The sequence below is a fragment of the Myiozetetes cayanensis genome, unplaced genomic scaffold, assembly GCF_022539395.1.
Source record: "Myiozetetes cayanensis isolate MyiCay16 unplaced genomic scaffold, myiCay2020 scf3, whole genome shotgun sequence".
Lineage (NCBI taxonomy): Eukaryota > Metazoa > Chordata > Aves > Passeriformes > Tyrannidae > Myiozetetes > Myiozetetes cayanensis.
The window spans coordinates 66,387,903-66,409,251 of NW_026087521.1; the positions used below are offsets into that span (position 1 = coordinate 66,387,903).

At 38.6% G+C, this 21,349-nt stretch overlaps 1 protein-coding gene across 2 annotated transcripts in view; it reads right to left on the minus strand.

Moving 5' to 3' along the window:
• The window catches only part of DERA (deoxyribose-phosphate aldolase), a 50,979-nt gene that overhangs the window by 23,182 nt on the left and 6,448 nt on the right, over positions 1 to 21,349 (minus strand). The window contains exons 2-6 of one of the 2 annotated variants that reach the window (XM_050323384.1): positions 18,130 to 18,227; positions 14,553 to 14,700; positions 13,782 to 13,877; positions 11,782 to 11,916; positions 4,531 to 4,602 (exon numbers count right to left, since the gene is read on the minus strand). In XM_050323384.1, coding sequence (XP_050179341.1) covers positions 4,531 to 4,602; positions 11,782 to 11,916; positions 13,782 to 13,877; positions 14,553 to 14,700; positions 18,130 to 18,227 — 549 coding nt within the window. Of the gene's footprint in view, positions 1 to 4,473; positions 4,603 to 11,781; positions 11,917 to 13,781; positions 13,878 to 14,552; positions 14,701 to 18,129; positions 18,228 to 21,349 lie in introns of both variants that reach the window. The other variant, XM_050323383.1, reaches the window with a different exon arrangement.

Here is a 21,349-nt window from a genome sequence, read left to right on the forward strand (position 1 = left end):
AGTTACTTTGTTTTAGCACTAACTCATTCCCTTTCTAAATTCAATTTTACATTAGTCAGTATCTAAAAATACAATTTATTTGACTAACTGCTTAATGACCTATGAAAATATTGTTTAAACCTCATACATTAGTAGAGCTGCAGAAGAACATACATCACTCCTTCCTGATCTTTACAGAGGTACTTATTTAGATATATAGATATATATATAACGAAAACAAATATCTTTCACGTCACTGCTGTGCTCCCTTAGCTTCCCAAAGAGTGATGCAAAAGGAGCTGTTCCATCAAGAGCAGTTGTCAAAATGACATAGATGAAGTTCTCACTTTTAAAGTACTTTTACTTAATCACTTTCTCCACCTTAATGAATATGAATTGTTATACAGAACAATAAAGACTTTGTAATTAGGCAATATGGTTAAAATGTGGTTTTCCAGAATAAAATACCTAATATATGACTGAAATATGCAATTAAGTCATCAACAACTTTAATGAAGTGTTCCTTTCCCACTTCAAGTTCATCTTTCCCTTCCTTCTCTGGTTTGCTTGGCAGTTTCTGATGTTTTGTGTCAAAAAATAAAAGTTAAAAAATGGTCTACCTCTCATACTTTGCACAAGAACTGCTTAAAGACACCATGATGGAGAGAGAATAGTTAACACTAGTATGGGGGAGTCAGGTACTCCCATTTGTGTTCCTTAGGACTGTTTATTCCAAGAGACTACAAAGACATAAACTTCAGTGTGTCCTATAGAAATGGACGTGACTCACATAAGTATATATCAGACAGTGAAAACCATGAATTAGTTTACTTATCGTCCCAAAGCAGAGTAAAAAATGCAGTCAGTTTGCTAGAGAAAGTCATGTACTCAAACCACCATCAGGACTTCAAGAAGCTCAAGAAATGGCAGTGGATGTTATAAACCAAATGACAAAAAGCTCCCTGATTCAATACTAAGAATTTGTCTTGGTCAGCTTCCTGAAAACAGTGTGCTCCTTTGGTAGGGACATGGAACCTCTCATGTGCAATGCTACCTGCCATCATGTCCTCCTTAGCACTGCAAGGATTATTCTTGCCAGGTGAGTCGCTGTCCTTAGAGGGTTGTCAGCCTCTTTCACTCAGAAATAGGTTCTTAAATATTCCAGTAGAATTTATCGCATGTCAGTCAAGTCTGTAATCACATGGTTAAAGGAATTTAAGTTAACTGTGCGCCTGCTCCCATTCTGATGTCTTTCTCCTCATGTACAGTGCTAGAAAAGGAAGAAAAAGTAGCTGTGGAAAATTATTTCAGAGACAATAAGAGACAAGAGCCACCGATCCAAGTACAGGCCAATTAGTCTCATATCTCACTGTGAAGCAACACTGTTTCCCAAGTTCTTGCAGCTGCAAGTATTAACATCCTATACACAGGCATGTTGTGCAAAGCGCCATTTCTACAACTGGCGTCCACCTTCACTGCAGTGCTGGGATCTGCACATCTCACTCACTGGTGTGCAGTGCATGGCTTCCAACAGTCCTGCAAGGGCTGTGATTCCGAGCACAGCTGTTTGCCTGTGGAAGTGCCCTGTGCAGTCTCCTTTGAACACAAAGTGCATGGGCACATCTCCCCAGTTTGAGCACGACCCTTAGTGTTCTTTTAAAACCCCAAACAATGCAGAGCTGCCCATTTTTTGATCATTTACCATCCCTTTCCAAGTCAGTGACCTGTGCACCCTGGCTGCATGTCCAGTGACTGAACCCCCATCTGAGAGCTGAATTAGACCAACCATAGCATGCTTTGTTCCCCAGCATATGCCAATAATTCCTCACCCAGCACAAGGAAGACTACATAAAAATTTTGGAAAGTTATCTGGGAAACGAGACATCTGTGTTGAATTCTGTGCTCAGTTAACTGCTTTGTGCAAAGCACAACAACCCTATCAGGAGGGACTGAGATGCTTAACAGCAAATACACTGTAAAACTGATCTCTTGTGTCATAGAAGAACCTTAGTCACGGAAACCAAGCCCCACCTATCCCAGGCAAGCTTTTCAAACACAGAGCTACTGATAAATCAGAATTGTGTTACTCCCTCAGCCTTCTGAGTCTCACAAATGAGACACATACGAATACGTATATTTTACATACTTTTTGCTGCATGTCTAGTGGCTTTGTGCTTCAGAATCTAGGTGAAATGTGTGCATGCTCAGCAAGGGCAACATAAACATCTGTAAGCCTAGGATAGTGTGCTCCCTGTATGATAGGCTGACATCATGTATAGTGAAGTGAAAACAGTGTGAGGACTGCACACCACCTCCTCAGTTGCACTGATATAACTGCGTGTAAGGCAAGGCTTTAAATCAGATTACTGAGGCTGTGACCATTTAAAAAAACCCCAACATCGCCAAGCAATAACAAAAGCCACACAGCAAACTAGTTCACCCTTTTCTGGAGTAATTTTCAACTGTATTACTTTGAAAACTCAGCTTACAACACAGCATGAAAAGCACTTCTAACACCACAGCTGAAGGAGCAGCAAATTTTGTTGTTAAGGACAGGAGCAACTGGCCAGAGGCAGGAAAAACTTCTAAAGCCAGTTTTGCAATTGAATTCACTGTACTGTGTAATTATTTCCTCATATAAAACCAAGTAATAGGGTCAAGTTTATGAGCATTGTTACTGTTTGATCTTAGATAAAACCTGCCAGGGCCTGCCAAGATCATCTGCTTTTTTTTCTTTCTTCTTAATCATGTCACAAGTTGAAAAAAAAAATGGATACTAAATGGATACTGAAGCTAGGATTTAAACTACTGTGCCAAGTGACTTGCTCTAAATGCTACAAATATACAAATCAAACAAAATTCAACTGGAGTTTGAGGTTCTCACCAGTTCTGACAAGTTGGAGTCTGAAAATCTGGTCCTCAATGTATGTGTGTAGGGCACCAATAAATTCTTATTTTTACACCTACCCACAAAGAGAAAGCGAGACTGAAATAGGGAAATTACTGCATATATTCAGATGGGTAAGTATGCTGTAAAATGAATAACTAGGCAAGGAAAATCATTAACAATAGAGCCATCTGCTGTATTTCAAAAAAATTACACCAGCAAAAATTCTGAAAATGGTAAAACAACCTGAATTTTTCACTACTCCATGTTATGAAAAGTGATCATAATGATTAGTACATCAGTTTAAATGACAGGAAATGTGTATTTCTTACACCTCTTCTAATTAAAAAGAATATTTAGTGGCATGATACTGATCCTCTGTGTCTGATGATACTAATTGACATTGTAGCTGAGCATGTTAAAAGCCTCAAATGCTTTCCATTATATTTGAATTAGATAAGTACAACACTGTGTATGGTGACAATGAGGTCAGCAGCAAGTTGAATATGTCTGACAAGACGCTTTACAATAAGAATTCCACATATGAAGACTTTACAATAGAAAAAAATCAACACAAAAACGAGGGGAAGTTTAAAAGACAGATTAACCCAAGTGATTCTTAGTATACCTTTCAACTTCCAGAAATGAACTTGAAGTGCCCTCTTTCATGCATGGTGGAAAAAGCAAGTGCCCAGAAGCAAATTCCCAGTTTTGCATCTTAAAGATAGCACTAAAACACAGATCCAAAGTCCTAGGTAAACTAGGAAAAATTGTACCAACACAGTCCCAAAACAGCACACAATAAATCTGGCCTCAAATGGGTGCTATAGCTATGCAAAAAGGTAACCCCCACAAAGTATACATAGCCCCTAAAAACTCTATCCTGTTCATGGGAACGTGTTTCTTAGCTGAAAGGTTCAGAATAAAAGACAGACAGACTCTAAGCATCAGGTTTGATGTAACTGAGTTTTCAAAGACACGGAAGACAACACCTTTTGAAGTGCCAATTAACTGCTGGTAGTGAGTGCCACTGCTTTTGAGTGTGCCTGTGAGTTAAAACCAGTCATAAACTAGCCCATCCCAGGCCTGCTGGGGCCTGTGGTTTTCCTCCCTTCACTGTATTTCCCATACAATTGGTTTCCCAAACCTCTCACAGGTGGCCAGAAGAAGTGACCACAAAACAACAATGAGAGCTGTCAGCATCAATCTTCACAGGGAAGTTCCCCTTGCATTTAAAATAAGCTGACATGACATCACCCAACATCGTATCTGTAGGTCATCACAGGTGCCTCAACAAGTGTATCTGCCCCAAATGTACGTGTCTTATTTAAATATACCAAGGATCAGATGTTTGACAACAAATATTACTTGTTCCTACAAATCCTGTCATTTAGCAGTTTTAAGTGTTATTTAACATTTCATTCCATTTTTGTAGGTTATACAAAACAAGTGACACTTCATCATTACACCTGCAACTTCAGTAATTGCTACATAACAGTTTCTTCTACTTTCGACAAAACTAAACTTCCACGACTAGAATTTTTAAAGCATCATAAATAATATAGCAAAGACTTTCTTAGCTTGAAAAGAAAACCACATATATTTACCTGCCATCATAGCAATCATACTGGCTTTGTAGACATTAGCAAGGGACCCCAATTCACCTGTTGCCAAGATTGTTTTCATATGAGCTTCTCCACAGGCCTTACGGCACTGACGTATCTCCTCGTAGAGACCTGTGGATAAGAGCATGTGAAAATGATCAAAGTTGCCTGAGAGACATTTTCAAGTATGGCTGTAATTTCCACTTCTGGATTAATTTCCAATCTTATAATTAGCCATAGCACTCAAGAACTTAAGTTTTGCAAGTTCAATAAATTACATGACTGGAGGTAATTAACAATGCCATGCATTTACTTAATAGTAATTAATGTCGGTTCTCTCAAAACTACAAATGTGCACAGTATGCCAAATACTCAAACACATCAGGAGTAAAAAATGCTATGATAGTAAAGATTGATTTTAAACCAGCTTTCCCAGCAATAAATGTGGTAGTACATTGTTAGGGACAGTTATATTTTCCTACGTACATCGCTCTCTTTCACCAACATTTGACAAAGTATTCCGTTTAAATGACACCAAAGGTGTGACCAAGTCATATAATCACAAAAATTTGTGCCACCTGAGATGCCATAACATATCCCCTTGGCTTCCAGCTGCCACTTCTGGATGATCCACATCTTCCTTTGGTTTCCTACTGTCCTCCCCAGTACCACAGAACTATCTCAGGAAGTTTGATTATGGAACTCAGTGTCTGTGTTTAGGCATCTGAATCCCACCTTAAGCTTCTTAGAAATAAGAATTTCCTGAAAAAAATCAACGCAGTGTGCTAACATTCCTGGTGAGGGGAGACCAAGGCCTGGGATCACACCCCAAGGACTAGCAAATTCACGTGGATCTGTGACAGGGAGGGCAGCTCAGCATTTGGCTGCTCAGGGACATTGTCCAGAGCAGACCACCCCCTCACAAACTCCTGCTTTCAGATTTACAAAGTGTCATGGCCAAAGAGGCATGCTTAACTTTCTAACAGTTTTATATTTTCACAGACTCAGTAGGGTCTGGAATAAATTTGGACATAACCAACTATAAAAAGGCTAGAATTTGTAAACCCAGTCAGGTAATGCAACATGGGGAGCACAGTGAAACCCTCCCATCCTTTCCAGTAAAATTCACCAGTGTTCCCACAAAGGTTTAAACATAGGGACATGAAAAGAGTTAGAAATTAAAGAAATATAGCTGTCAGAAGCTGGCCACTTGGGAATGTGTAAGAGTCCTCCTGTGTGGGGTTTCAGCTCTTCCAGTTTACAGGCATCACTTCTGGATTTCAATTTTTTTTAAAAAAGATGCAAAATAAGCAAATGGGATCCTTTGCAACAGAGTCTTTTTCAAACATGCAATCAAAACTTTGGTAGAAGGTTAAAATATAGCTTTAAATAAGTCTTGCTAAAACAGTCCAGACTCTAAAGACTAATTTTTTTCAGCAATACTAGATTTCTTTTTTTCCCCCTCAGTCCTTCAGTGAGACCTGGAAATATACAGCAGGGTTTGCCAGCTGCTGTACAGCTGGACCTCCCTGCACTCCCGATGCTGTCACAGCCAATTGATGCCACTGGCACATCAGGTGTCCAGGGCTGGAATTGCTAGGGTGGCCCTCTGAGACACACTGCACACATCAGCAGACAACTGGCTAATGCACTTAGCAAGTCCCTTTATAGACACCAGGCTTCACCTTGTTTCTTACTGTGTACCAAAGGTGTGAATTAATCAGTACTAGCATGCAGTCTAACATGTTTTATTGATCAATTGATGATGCTCCAGAAACCTACATCAAATCGAGACTCAAAGAGGAAACACAAAGGACCTGCGCTATTTTTTTGTGCATTTAATAACCCTGCTCATGTTAGATCCAAACGCAACCTCTTTTTGTGAAGTGACTCTCTCCTGAAGTTTTTGAAAAGCCAGAGAAAGCAGCTTTCTTGTTCTGGTTTCGATAACAAGAGGAAAAGTTTTCTCTACCTTTAAGATACTCCACCAAAAATGTCAAATAAAATCAACAAAATGTACATTTAGGTTGGATTCCATGAAAAGGAACTATATCCTCACAGCTGCTGTTCACTGGAGTTAGTGCCGCAGCTACAGCACCCTCCCTGTAGTTGGAAGGTACTTTTACATGCAATTAGCGTCAAGCTCGTTAGAACACCCTCACTACCTGACAGCTCTCATCATCCCACGGACAGGAGCAACTGAGGAGCTTCAATCAGCCGTGTCTGTCGGGTGAGCTGAGGTGGTGCAGAAGTGGGCATGCTTTAATGGGGCAGGTGTGTAGGGAAGAAATACTGTTCTTTATTCAGAGACCAATTATTGCAGACAATAGCTGGCATTCATAGGACATTTCCAACCCCACAGTAAAAGCACAAATAGAAATGCAACTATGGCTGGGACAGAGAAAATAAACCAGAGCACCCCAGTCCCGGTGCAAGCCAGAACTCCTTTGATACAGAACAAGTGAAAAAACTCCTACTCCTTTCAAAAATAAAAAGAGAAGTTTCGGTACTCAGTCATATTTAAATCAAGGCACAAATTATGGGATTATCCTGAAACTTCTTGTCAAATGTTTAAAGTATGGGTGGAGTTAAAAAAGTACACAGTATTTCAAGAGGTCCCAGGTTTCCTGAGGCACAGTCTGTGCTGCCAGGAAGTCCATCACTTAACTATTCAGCTCCTTGAAGCTGGGCAAGAACAGGATCAAAGCTGGATTATACAGCTCTGGGGATATCTGTGGCATGTGCAGAACACCAATAACTGACACAGCAGACACAGCTTCTCTGGCTAGCAGCAGTGGCATAAAGATTTTGGTAAACTCCAGAGGCATATTTTCAACTGTGAGCTAAGACCACGAAGAAAAGGTTGTTAGAGAGCTTTCTTTTGACTGCTAAAAACAAAGAAAATAAAATCAAAAGCTCTCAAAGCAAGTGGCCAGTAGTGTGTAGCATCTTGAACAAAGCATCAGCATCATCCATTCTAAAAGAGGTCTAAACCTTAACCACAGGGAAAAAGAACCCAAAACCCAACAAACCCACAAAAAAACTCCCAAAGCACGTCAACCTATACAGAATACACCGGGAGGCAGATGGTCATTGATACAGTCTGTAATAGCTTTACTGACTTTTCTGTTAAAATGGATGTGACAGAAGAACTCCTCTACTTTGCAACACTCCTTAAGATACCTGACAGCTTTCATGAACTTTAGATCTGCTTTTACTGGATGCATTTATAGAAGTCAGAAAAATTCAGATTTTGTAGGAAAAAAAATGTTCTCGTAGCTGTGATTTTAATTTCACTGTTATAGAACGTGTTGGAAGATGTCTTTTTTGTAGTTTTCCTAGAATTGAAAATATTCAGTATATTATATAGAATTTTAGCAGATATTAAATATATTAAAAAAATATTTTCTCCTACACATTTCTCAAGCAAACATCCCTGACAATTTCTGCTGGCTATAATCTGCATTAGATTTTCTGGATGGTCTTTTACTTTGGCCTAATACATTAGTCCTAAATATCATAAAATAAAGTAGATAATCTGAATCTCCTACAAAGGAAATGAAAATATTAAGGGGGGAAAAAACCTCACTGCCTAATTTTTTATGGAATAGCTCTTCTCCAAAAAGGTGGTGATAAAACCAATTCTTTTTTAAATTCAATTTATTTGGTGTTTTTATCTAGTCAGTCACATTGACTGATGCTACGGGTAGAAATTGAGACAAGGAGGGAAGATGTTTTGATTTCTGTTAGACCAAAAGATCAAGGTAATTGTGATGGGAAACTGGAAAATGAGCTGGAGTCCCTTCTGTCTGGCATGTTAATGGCAGGTTTGTTAACAAAATGACAAGCACAAGGCTATCAGCGCAACACGACTCTCTCAGTTCTGCTCTCAGCCACATATGTGCAGCTCCAGGCTCCAGTGATTCACATGAAACTGGAAACAGAGCTCGGCTTCAGGAATCTGAGCTGCTGCTGCCAATATAAGACAGAAATTGTGCAACTGGACTTTAAGATCCCAAGTCAGCTTGCACAGCTAAAAACACTAAATCCAACTATAATGTTTCTGAACAACGTGGGGTCTCTTCCAAGTCTCTTGAGCAGAGAGTGTATTTTCTCTGCACTGTTTACAAAGTATGTAGCACAAAATGGGATCTCAATCCCTGAACAAAGCCTCTAAATTCACAGCTGAATAATTATTAACAGAATTGAAAAGCAGTTTTCATGAGGTTATATTTAATGTAGTTCATGGATGCAGCCACACAAACTTGTTACAGTATAGCTTGGTTTTTTTCCTTTTCTAATAGGAAAATTCAATTGACATAGAGCAAATGACAGATTAACAATACTGTGAAAGCCACTGACAGTGTAGTATGCCCAGGTGTTTCCTAAAAGCTGTGGAATTAGAAGTAACACTATAGCACCCCAGACAACTTCAGAAGGTACAGCAAGTCCAACGTACCAATAAGAGGGAAAAAAAGGAATAATAAATAAATCCAGTTTCTTTCAACAATTTTTTGGCCAACTTGATCACTCCTCACATAAAGACTCCACATCCTGTGCCTAAAGGAGGTATATAAATTGAGATTTTTAAACTTAATCCATACTTTGTCAAGTGATACAAGATAATGGTTGAGTAAACTACTTTAAAGTAGTACTGCTTTAAAAGCTACAAGGTTGTAAAAGGTATGTAAATTCATAAACTTAGATCTCATTTAATGTTATTTTCTAATGTAATTTACCTGTCCAATGAAGCTGCTTTCATATTCAGAAATACAAAAAAGATCTTAACAATTACTTCATAAAGATCTAGAAAATACTGTCTGAGTATGAAGCTCATAAAGAGCTTCAGCAATATTCAAAAACTGTTTTAAAATAACTTGACATAATTGGACATACACTAATATATTTAATAACCAGAGAAGACTTTGAAGCTAATCACAAAGCAACACTATTCTATCACGGTGACCCCAATTATTGCTCAGGCTAGAAGAAAAGCTACAAATGAACAGTAAGATGAAGCTGTGAAGACTGGCAGCATGAGAAAATACCCGTAAAAATATATTATTATAGTTATAAGCATAAGCAGAGGTTCTGTTATAACTACAAGTCAGCTTTAACTGATGAAGCACCTTGAACACAGGCATGGTTATAGCATTAGACTTCTCAATTTTATGTAATATAGGAATTCAGCCTAAAAAGACTTCTTCATCCCTCCTTCTAGATGCCTTAGAAGTACTTTATACATGCTGAGTATCATTAGATGGAGGTGAAAACCTGCATGTTCACACAGATAACATACACATCTTAAAAGCTAAACAGGAAGTCAGAACACTTGATTTTCACTGAAATAGTGAGATCACCTAATGAGCTTTGGTGGTTTTTTTCTGGATGGGAAAGTCAGATATTGTAATTTTTCAACTTCTGGCATCATTATCTGGATGGTAAGTAAATTCTGTTCCTGAGGTAGCTTTTTTCCAAGGCCATGTAATTGTATGTCACAAATGGATTCAATTCATGAACTTAGAGAAACAATTTGGAAATAATTTCAATTCTGCTAATAGGAAAAAAAAATATAAGCAGTTGCCAAAATAAGGATGGCTTTCAACCTTATCATGACTTCAGCTCTGGATAAAAGAATATGCATATCAAATTAAAAGCCATCTTTAGTTTCCTTATTTAGTAAACTGACAGCTTTATACCACATCTATGCTATGTCTGTGTACTCCTACCCTATAATTTGTGACCACAAAAACTGTATCCCCCATGTAGAAAAACCTAACAATGTATGTCCAATTCACTTCAGTCACCAATACAAACTCTCTGAATCTATCCCTGTATTCCTCCTCTGAGTTCTCCTTCACATAATCCCAGGCAATATAACCTCAAGCCTTACATGCACTATATTTCTGATCTCTGCTCTGTGCAACTTGCACATAACAGTGATTTGTACCATGAAATCTGAAGCATGATAACCACAGCCATGTCAGAAATTGCTACAAGACAGGCTTCTTCAGACATAATTGCAAGTTGCTGCTCAAGTCCAGCTTAGTGGTCTTTCTTGAGTCTTAGTGACAAATCACTGTCTCAGCTCACTTTGTAGCCAAGACTAATGTGTGTTCCCAGCAGACTGCAGCTCCTGGAGGCATATCTGCTTTGCAGACCATAGTGTAGACCCTAACAAAGATACAGCACAGGAAGGTGCGTGCATAGTCTTGCTAACAGCTGGTAAAGGTCTTGGTCCATCATTATTTTAAACTGCTCAGTCAATCAGTCTCCATATTCCGGTAACTTCTGAGGCCATACCTGAACTTACAAATAGTCACTCTGAAAGAATCAAATGTCTGCAACAATGCACATCCTCCAGAAGTCAAACGTTGGTAAAGCTGCATAGATTTAAGAGCAGAAGGATGATGAAGATGGTAAATATTGTAAAAGAGGTCAAGAGACTACACCAAATGAAACCAGGATATCAGTCCTGAAGACACAGATGCAGAAACATGGATTTTTTTGCTTCAATTCTAACTGCTAATTGAAGGAAAGCCAAAATCAGAAAACATGATTAATTACCAAGATGACTATATTTCCTTAACTAAACTCAGATGCCAGGGGTCCATAATGAAGTCTTCCAAGCAAATAGGATATTATGGCACTGTATTATACAACTGAATGGAAAATTCATTCCAAGACAATGATGTGTTTACCTTCACATGGAGATTAGTTATAGGAGCACTGTCAGCACTTAAGGCAAACCATTCACAGTACATTAAGGAGGCAATTAGAGCAAAAACCATCTTCAGCATTATTGTTCTTACTAATTAGTAGTAGTCTACAGACACCAGAACATCAATAATAATATGAACAGCCAATTTGTACCCTCAATTTTCAGGAAAAAGAAAACAACTAAAATACATGTTTTTGTCAAGAATTGAAACGTATATTTAACAAGGTATTATCTACATTAACGGTCCCTTGGGCTTTCTACAAAACTGTTCAAATAATTAGGCTTTCACCTGCTATTTTTTTAACTCTGTACACAAAATCATTTAAAGGCACAGAAGAAATAGACCTGAATTTTCAAAGCATAAAGTCATTCTGCATGTCCATCGTGACATGACTTTCAACAGCATCCTTTTCAAAAAATGCAATCATTGGCAAAAATTAGTTCAATAGGTTTTATTTAGCTCAGAGCCCCAGATTATCAGGGGGAGCGACCAAATTCTTCAAGCACTGATGTGGTGATTTGGGGACGACACAAAGACAGCATGTGCATATACAGAGGTTGAGGGGCCTTGCCAAAGGGTGGTTACTTACCTTCCCACTGGCCAGTCAGCACAAGACTCCTGCTAATGACAATGTCAATCTCTCTGGCACCATATTCCACAGCCAGCTTTATTTCAGCCAGTTTGGTTTCTAGAGGAGTTTGTCCAGATGGAAACCCAGCAGCCACTGGCATGAAAGGGGATGCAGGTAGAGGGAAGAAATGTTATAGAAAAGTTTTAAAGTTTTATAAATTAACCATAAAATTGCACATACCTCTAATACACCAAAAAGTTTGAAAGTTATTCTTTTTTTTATCCCTACCATGATTCAAAAAATCCAAAGGCACTTCATCCTACCTCCTCTTCACCCACAAGAAGTATTAGCTGTACCCTCAAAATCCAGTGTCCAGCATGATATTAAGTGCATCTTGTGAAAAGATCTTTCACGTCTTAAAATTTTTCCAGATCAGCCTACATAAAAAGCAAAATATCTATTGCTTCAGCAGAACTGAGCAAACAAGAAGTGAACTCAGATATGAAGCAATACATACATTTTTAATTCTCTCCAATTTTTTTAAGCAGTATCTCAAGTTAAATCATAATAATATTGTTTAACAGCTAAATCACGATACAGCAAAAATTGCTTTCAATGAGGTCTATTTAGGATTATGTTTATGATGTTTAAGTACAAACCCCAAAGGTAACTTTGGAAATGGAAAAAATAATGGCTTTTTCAGAGGTTGTCTTTCTCTGACATATAAATGCATTTAGTATGTATTTTTCCCAAACACAACAATGAAACAACAAAAAAAACCTCACCAGAAAAATGGATCTTAGCATTAAGCATCTAATCTAACTTCAAAGTTAGCCCCTGCTTTGATCAAGAGGTTGGATCAGGTGGCATCCAGAGCTCCCTTCCAGCCTGCATAATTCTTTGATTCTACTTCTTGCTTATTGTGGATTCAGGACTTGTCTCTCCTGTGCGGTGACTGGAGAAGAGCTGGCACTGTTGGAGAGCTGTATGTAAAGGCTCTGAACCTGTAGGCTGCCCAGCAGGCAACAACCCTCAGCTCTGCACAGATTTAGGATGTGCTGGTTTGGGCTGGGATAGAGTTATCCTCATAGGAGCTGCTATGGGGTTGTGTTTTGGATTTGTTCTGGAAACAGTTTTGGTATTACAAGGATGTTTTGGCTACTGCTGAGAAAGGCTTGCACAGAGTCAAGGTCTTTTCTGCCTCTCACCTCACCCCACCAGCGAATGGGCTGGGGGTGCACAAAAAAACTGGGAGGAGACACAGACAGGACAGCAGACCCTAAACTGCCCAAAGGGATATGCATTCCACATGGCATCATATCCAGCATATAAATTAGGGTTAAATTTGGCTGGGGGCTACTGCTTGTGGTGAGCAACTGTCTTGTATTTGTGTCATTTGTCTCACTTGTGTTTTCTTGCTTTTTTTTGTTATTTTCCTTTTCATTCCATTTATTACTATTAGTATTATTAGTTATATTTCATTTAAATTATGAAACTGTTTTTATCTGAACCCACAAATTTTCTCACTTTTACCCTTCCAATTCTCCTTCCCTCCCCAGTGGGGGGAGGTGTGAGTGAGCAGCTGTGTTGCTTAGTTGCTGGCTATGGTTAAACTCTGACATAGGATTACACTTAAAAGCTAAACAACTGATAGGGAAAATAAACCTTGTATTAGAACTCCTATTATTATCATCATCATCTTCATCTACTTAGTGTGCACTGATACTTATCCAGCACACTGTCTCAATTTTTTCTATTCAGGTAAGGAAAACACTGGTATATTTTAAAGACCTTTTTGAAGAGCTTCCAGCAAAACAGACTTGGTATTACTGATAAGCTTGAAGTTGAAAGAAAACAAAAGATTAGACCAGAAGAAAATCCTCCCCTCCATTCCCTTCCTTCCACCTGTTACCTTTTCACCTTACTCCCTGACACAAAAGCAAGCCCAAACTTCTGGATTTTTCCACATATTTTATAACATCAAAATATTTAATTGTATATTTTTGAATAAAGCTTACCTGAAGCTACTGGTATGTTACAACCAGCAGCCTTTAGGGTATTAACAGCATCGGTGACTCTTGCAGGATATACACAAACCGCCCCAACAGTAATGCCTGCAAAAGCCACAGTTCACTTTTTCAGACATATAATTCTGCCTTCTCGAGTGCAGTCCACATAATGAGCACATGAGCATTGTTCTCATCTCCCACTTCTGCATTCTCACAAGGATCTTAAGCACCTCCACCAGGGATGTTTGTTCTATTGCTGAAACGGTTCAGGTAGTTCTCCATATTGTTTCCTCCCTCGTGTTCCTTCACCTGACCCTCGGAGCAAGTCTACATCAGCAGGAGTTAGAACTCCAAGATATTTATCGACAGATTCACAGTTTAATGCCAACATATACAGCTAAGACACACTTAAACAGCAAATTACTGTAAGACAAACTGTTCTTACTTGTTGAGCCAGACTGAGCCCAGCAGCAACTGAGCAGCCTTTATGTTATTGCAGTCCTACTGCATTTCTAGTTAAAATGCTATCCTCTCAAAGTCTCAGATAACTGACCTCATATTTAATACTTTCACTGTCTGAAGAGTCCATAAATCCAAATTTTAAAAAGAGACCAATCTTTGATATTTTATATATATTGCTTAAACCACAGGCCTGATTCCCCTTTGGTTCTACACCATATGACTTTAAACAGTGGACCAAAGCCATTTCTGAAAATTGGAAAATAATGAGGAAATGCAGACATTTTCTCTACAAAACACACACAACAAAAGCTACCATACCCTTATCATGCATGTCCAAGGCTTTGAGCAGATCTTCTCTGATAGGATGCTTTGCTTTAAAACACAGTCTTTGAACATTTGAAGGAGTGTCATCTCCTGAAAGAGTGGTGAGGTCTATGCAGGTGACAGCTTTCAGCAGCCAAGCAGCCTACAAAGGGAGTAAAACAAGGAATACAGAATTTTCACTTACAATTCCAAAGTCAAACTGACTCAGAAGATGCAGGAATCAGAAGCCTGGCACTCACTCTGGCAACGAGGAAACGTAGAGGATATAGGATAGAGGATATGCAAATAATGGCTTATGTTAGACAGGTTTGGCAGATAATTATTCATGTCTTGAGCAGTATCTAATGATACAGAAAAGATTTGGAATCAGAAGTCCACTCTCAGAACCAAAGGATCAAATTCCAATTTTTGGTGCAAAAGCTGACTACCAAATGGGGCTCTTTAAGAATCAGTCATTTTTATCTAGAAAAAAAGCATCTTGTTTCTGTAAGACAAAGATAAAAACCACCTGTGTGAGATACCTCACTGCCATAATATGCCTTGTATACATACAGACAGCATGTCTGTATCTTTAAGGGTTGTATGCACAAGAAATTATACACATGCTTCAAGAGAGGCACAGCAATCGACAGCACTCAGACGAGTCTACACATCAGCAGTTTGCACACTTGCATGTTTGCATGCTTATCCTGCTGTGAGAGTGAAACCTGGAACCGGGGGGTTAAGATCCCAGGCTTCTTCAAACTTAGGGTCTAGACTCCAGATATTTCCACTTTCTTTTGTATCAATGAGGAGTCAAAAACAATTCTGTAATTATTTGGTGCAAAGTTAAAAATCAAAAGCAAGAACTGAGTGACAAGGCTAAAGCACTCTTTATATGAAAATGCTACAGAATTTTAAAATACTTATTAATCAAAGAATGGAACACAAGTATAACTAAAAATTTTATGAGCTTTTTTGTTGAACAGATGTTGAGCGTAATACATTCTTTTGAAATATCTGTTGAAGATCTTTCAGCAAATGTTCATTTACAGTGATGGCTTCCCTACAAGCTGACAACTCTTACTAGGCACTTGTACAAGGGGTGTTTGCAACAGTAAAGTCCACATGAGTCCACAAACCCCTCTCTGATTGCTCTGCTCTGTGACACGATTTGTCAGTACAGGCAGCTAAGCTTGTTTCTGCATGAAGGTATTACTCTGCAAATCTTCCATGGCTGGCCTGCCTACAAAGCTTTCACACTTCACTGATGGGAGTCTCCTTTTGGCACCTGCAGCAAATGTGACACTGAAACCTGCTTTGGGGTGACTCAACAGAGTAATGAACCATCACTGGCCTCTGCTAGTCTAAGCTTGACTGCTTTCTAACTGATTTCTCCTTTCACCCTGTAATACTTCAAAAGGGTTTTTCACTTTAAATGGTTTTGTGTTTCTTCTACTTGGTTTTTTTTATCCTTCGTTCCAGGGAATTTTCGTCTCATCTCTTATGACACGAATCATAAACTCATCAAGACAGATGTAGTCAGGGAGTTCCAATAACTTTGGGGGTTTTTAAAGGGTTTTCCAAAAGTGTATTTTGGGAAATGGGTTGCAGCATTTGAATCTGTGATGCTCCTTACATTCAAACACACAAAAAGGTTCAAAATCATCTCTGAAATAAATAGCACATGACTATCCTGCAACGACAGTGTTCAAATACAGGAGACATGCTTCTGAAATTCTTCAAAGTAAAACCTTGCTGAAGTACCAATGTTTCTAGACAGAAGGGTGGAGCAGTGTTATTAATAAACATTTGTCCTCCAGCTGTGTTGTGGGAGTGACACTAAATCCCTTTCTTCCAAACGATTCTTTGTAGTGAAAGCCTGTGGCTCTCTCTCTCTGTTAGTTATATAGTAACTTTGGTCAAATCAGACTTTCTTTTTACACTACTGCACCTGCAGTATCTGAGGACAGACAAGATTATGAAATACCCTCTGGATTTTCTCCCTGACACTATTTCCCAACTCAGAACTACTGGACTGATTACCTTGGTATCAAGTAACTTTTTATGCTCAAGAAACTTATAAAAAAACATTGAGCTAGTGTCTAACTTTCCTCAGTTTATGTCCATTTTTTTATTTAATCATAACACACAAAGTACAAACTTTCAGGAAGGAAAAATAGGCAGGAAGATTTTTTTCTATCTCCTCCCAGTAGGATCTTACAGCTACATCAAATTTTCCCCAAATTGTCATCCTCAAGATCTGTGCTTATTGTGAACACAGCTTGAGCCACTCCAGAATGGCTGCACAGCATGCTGGGCTAAGGATGTCAACTATTTTGAACAATTTTTTCAAGAATTAAATGTAATTAAATGATTCTTGCTTTGTTGTATTATTGTTCCACTGTTAAGACTGATCCTTCACTGACTTCTTCCTCCTGCTTCCAGGTTTTCAGTTACTGCTGCACTCAAACCACTTGTTTAGTGAGCAGAGGGGACGAATCCCATGAATCTTCTTGCAGAACAGCTGTTTGGTGAATGAAGAATCAGTCTGTCTTTTGGACACCAGTTAGAACCCAGTGGCTGGGAGCTCACTGGGAGCTCCAGGTCTGCTGCACAGCATTTCTCAGATCTTGTCCTTGGCCGAATACTGCTGCCAAACTGCTCAGAGCATCCTGCAGCCAGTTCTGCTTGCCATTCCCTTCTCGGCACTTCCCATCCTGCCACTGAGGGGGCAGAAGCCAGCACGTGGCCGTACCTCATCTGTCCTGCACCACAGAATACATCAGCTTACGCTGGTGACTGAATGGTTCTGTGTAATGTATGAACTGGAGAAAACAAAATGCACACCAGGCCAGTATCTGTCAACTCTGCCAGGAGGGCAGCAACCAGCAGAGGTTGAGGGTAACTGCTAAGACACTCTAAATGTGTGTACAATGAATTCAAGTCAGCCCTGAAGAGAAGTTCATTTGCACCACTGGCTTTAGCGATGCTTTACATGAACTTATTTTATATAAGATGGAAAATAACCCACCATTTACCTTATCTCAGCAGTTGAAAAGTCAGTTCCCTTAACATTAGTGGGCTCCTTCCACCCTTCAAATGCCACAGCCAGTCAGTTGGTTTTTTTAATTTTAGGTAAAAACTAGTTAAGCAATGGAATCACACACGTTGGGAGTGTTTAAGTAAAGAAAAATCATCCAGGTAGGTCAAACTTGACAGGGACCATGATCATATCTTACAGCTTTAAAATTGAAAAAAATAAGAAGGCAGCATGCAGAGAAGTCTGTCTGGGAAACAGAATAAATGTGGTGGGATAGTAATATACAATTTAATCCACTCATGAATAAAGATGACTTAAATCCATTTGCGGTTTTGCCACTCATGAGTTATAAGGTTTTTAACTTGTTTGGATAAATGCGTCACCTTATTCCATCCCATCATCATCAAATACAAATTATTAAAATAAGACATGGACAAGCACACCTTTTAAGTTTACATGTATCTTGAAAAAAATTCAATATTACAGCCTGGAGAGGGAGAGCAACTGCTTTAGAAATACAGGAACAGAATGCATAAGAAGAGCACTTACTTGCCAATTACCTTTCAAAGTTTTCCATTTTTTAATTTGTTCTGCATGCATCACAACTGCAGGTCGATTCACATACACTTTTGAGATCCAGCCAAGTTCTGGGAGGAAAAAGAAACCAACAAAAAAGTGTCGTCTATTTCTGCATTCTTATAATATATGGTGTGGTACTTCAGAAGAAAGTTGTAGCTTGGTTTGGAACCTCTGAAGAGCATATTGTGCTTTCATGTCTTTTTAGGGACTTGTGTACTTATCACCAGTCCAAAATAGCATTAACTTCTGTTAGAGTATGATCTGTGAACTGGATGTTTCACACGGCATGTTTTGTTTGCCATTAAAACTGAATTAACTTAGTGCTGATGGGAGACATTATGTTGCCAGTCCTGGACTAAGAAGTTTATTATACATGTAGCATGAAAAAGAAAACCCACTCACAAAAGAGCCTTCTGCCATTGCTCGCTGATTTACTTCTTTATTCTGAATAAATAGTAACACTTATTCAGCCCTTTGCTTGTCTGCTGAGTCCCAGGATACAACAGCATTTTGTGTGTGCGTGAACCTTTGTGTACAGAAACTGTATTCCACACACTCAAAAAAAACCCTGGACAAACTCATTTATAACAAAGCATTTAGGTTGTTATTGTCTGGAGCTAATGCTATGAATTTGCTACTAGGGCCTGATTAACTGCAGATTTCCAAAAGTACTGAATTCCTGGGCACTCCGCCCTTCTGGAAGCAGCCTGAGAAGTATTCAACTTGCCAAGCACCTGGGAGGACTCAGGGCAACATCTTCAACGTGTGAATTCCTTCAGGTGCCCACTGAAGGGAGACTGGCTCACAACTTCAATGAGTTTCAGTATCCATGAACAATAACACAAAGCGAAGCAGATGCTCAACATTTACTAAAGTAATGAAACTGTCCAGAACCAGAAGAACCAAGTACTAGACTCTGCTTAATGAAGGCTAAGGAAACTGAGTGTTCAGGCTCTAGAATCTTTGAATTTTTGCTTAGTATGATAAACCAAAAGTGTAATTTTTAATATTAATATACACAAACTGCTCATGGGACTACACAGGAAAAAGAAATTGGAATATCTTTAAAATCTCTCATATCCCAAAACCAAATTATTTTTCTAAATACTAATCATATAAGCATTCCATGAAAATACTCTGACAACAACATCAACAATCATTAACTACCGATCATCAGCAAATCACCCCCATCAATCATCAAATACCATCACCAGTTAAGGTCAGAATAGGGACATGGGCATAGATACTAGAAAATAATAATTCTGTGTGACTGACTTTATTAAGAGCATCTTATCTCTATGAATCTTCTTTACCACTGCACTGAATTTGCATTTTCCTCGAGTATATTGATTTAAAAAAAGGTTTAAAACTTGGAACAAAGAAAAAGCTGATAGCCAAAATCACTAATTTGGTACAGAAATCTTACCCTTGATAGCTTTACTAGCCAAAAAAATAGCAGAAAACTAGCCAAAGTATGTGTAAATAAAAGCTCATTTTCCTAGACTTACACAAAGCTGCAAAGAAACCAATTTACAGTAAATATGACTCACTAGAAATGCAGGACAAAAGCATTAATAGCTAAATAAAATCTTGTTCTGAGCACAGTAAGCCACTGTGCTACCACTTTTCTATTACTAAATACAAAATATTAATGAGTGGTGTCTACAAGGTCAAAATTTTGGCTAAAAGCAGAAAAAGTAAATCAATTAAGGAATTTCAAAGGAATCCTAAAGAATTTATGGATTTTCTTAGAATCTAGCATCAGACTCACTGCATGGCAACAAGGAAAAGGAGTGGTTTGCAACTCTGTAAACCAGGTGTACAACAAACTCGTTACTTCTCTCTATTTTCAAAGCTACAGGTTTATCCATTCTGCCCCAAAAGCAGGAAGCTCAGCTGACATGTGCAAAGCAGGTGAGAAAAGCTATTGTTACAAAAGCTATGGCTAGAATTTTCCTCCTTTTTGCCTGTCAATAAATGCAAATTATACAGGCAGCTGAAACATAGACTAGTGAAACCTCTGCATCCCCTGCAGTTGCCTTAAGCTTGAAGTTCCTACGTGATCAGCAGTGCCCATACACCACTTCCCACGGGGTATATTGACAAAGTCCACGAGGGAGGAAAACACAACTAACTAACTAATCAACAAACTAATAAATAAATAAATATATAGATAAATACATACATACATACATAAATGAATAGATACATAAAAGTAGAAAACACAAACTCCGTGTTATGATTCTCCTACTATGTGCCAAGTGCTTAGGTAGCATCATTTAATCATAATACCATTTATTATTATAGCTTTTGAGCCCTACTGGGTGCACATCAACCTTTTAGCCCCTTTGGAAAATGTGATAAAATAAAAGAAAAAAATTTAGATTAAGAAAATCAGCTTCTCATTCTCTGATAAGGATCCTTTGAGTTAGTCTACTCTAACCTATTCTTTCTACATTACTAAAGACAACCAATAAATACAACAATTAATTTATAAAAAATTCCAGCCTTCTGGAGAAGAGTTTGGGGGAACATGAAGACAGTGTCCAGTCTGCTACATAGGGAAAATTCAAGTTTGAGATGAAAATTTAAATGAAAGAACACAAATCTCCCCCATGAGATTAACTGTGCATTAGTCATCATTTGCAGAGGATTCAGTCTGATTCATTGTGTGCTGGCCTGGGTAGAAACATACATACAGCTGTTGTATCTACCCCACCTGACTCCTGAGCTCCTCAGAAGGTCTGAGGAATCTTCTCAGAGCACAGAGCACTGCACTAGATTAGCTTAAAGGAACCAGTATTGTGCCATTTGGAGAAAGTAAAAAAAAAAAAAAAAAGTAAACTCATAACCAGTGGAAGAAAAAATGTGGAAGAAGTGTGGAAGTGAAATAAGTTACTACTCTTGCTTTGACCAAAGTCACCTGTGAAAGTTACCAAGTATCAACTGATCAGCAAGGACTGACCAAATGTTCTTTGCAAATATGATAAAATTCATTGGCGTAAGCCCCTTCCACTGTGTAACACATTTACCTTCTGTTTTCAGCAAGTCAAGGCTAGTCACGAAGGTAACCGGCACATGGTAACTCAGTAACGTCTAATATTTAATTCTGGTGCCTGAGACACAAGTCTCCTTGAAAGATCATAACATTTGGACCTGAATGTGGGATCTCAAACTACTGTGCACAGCA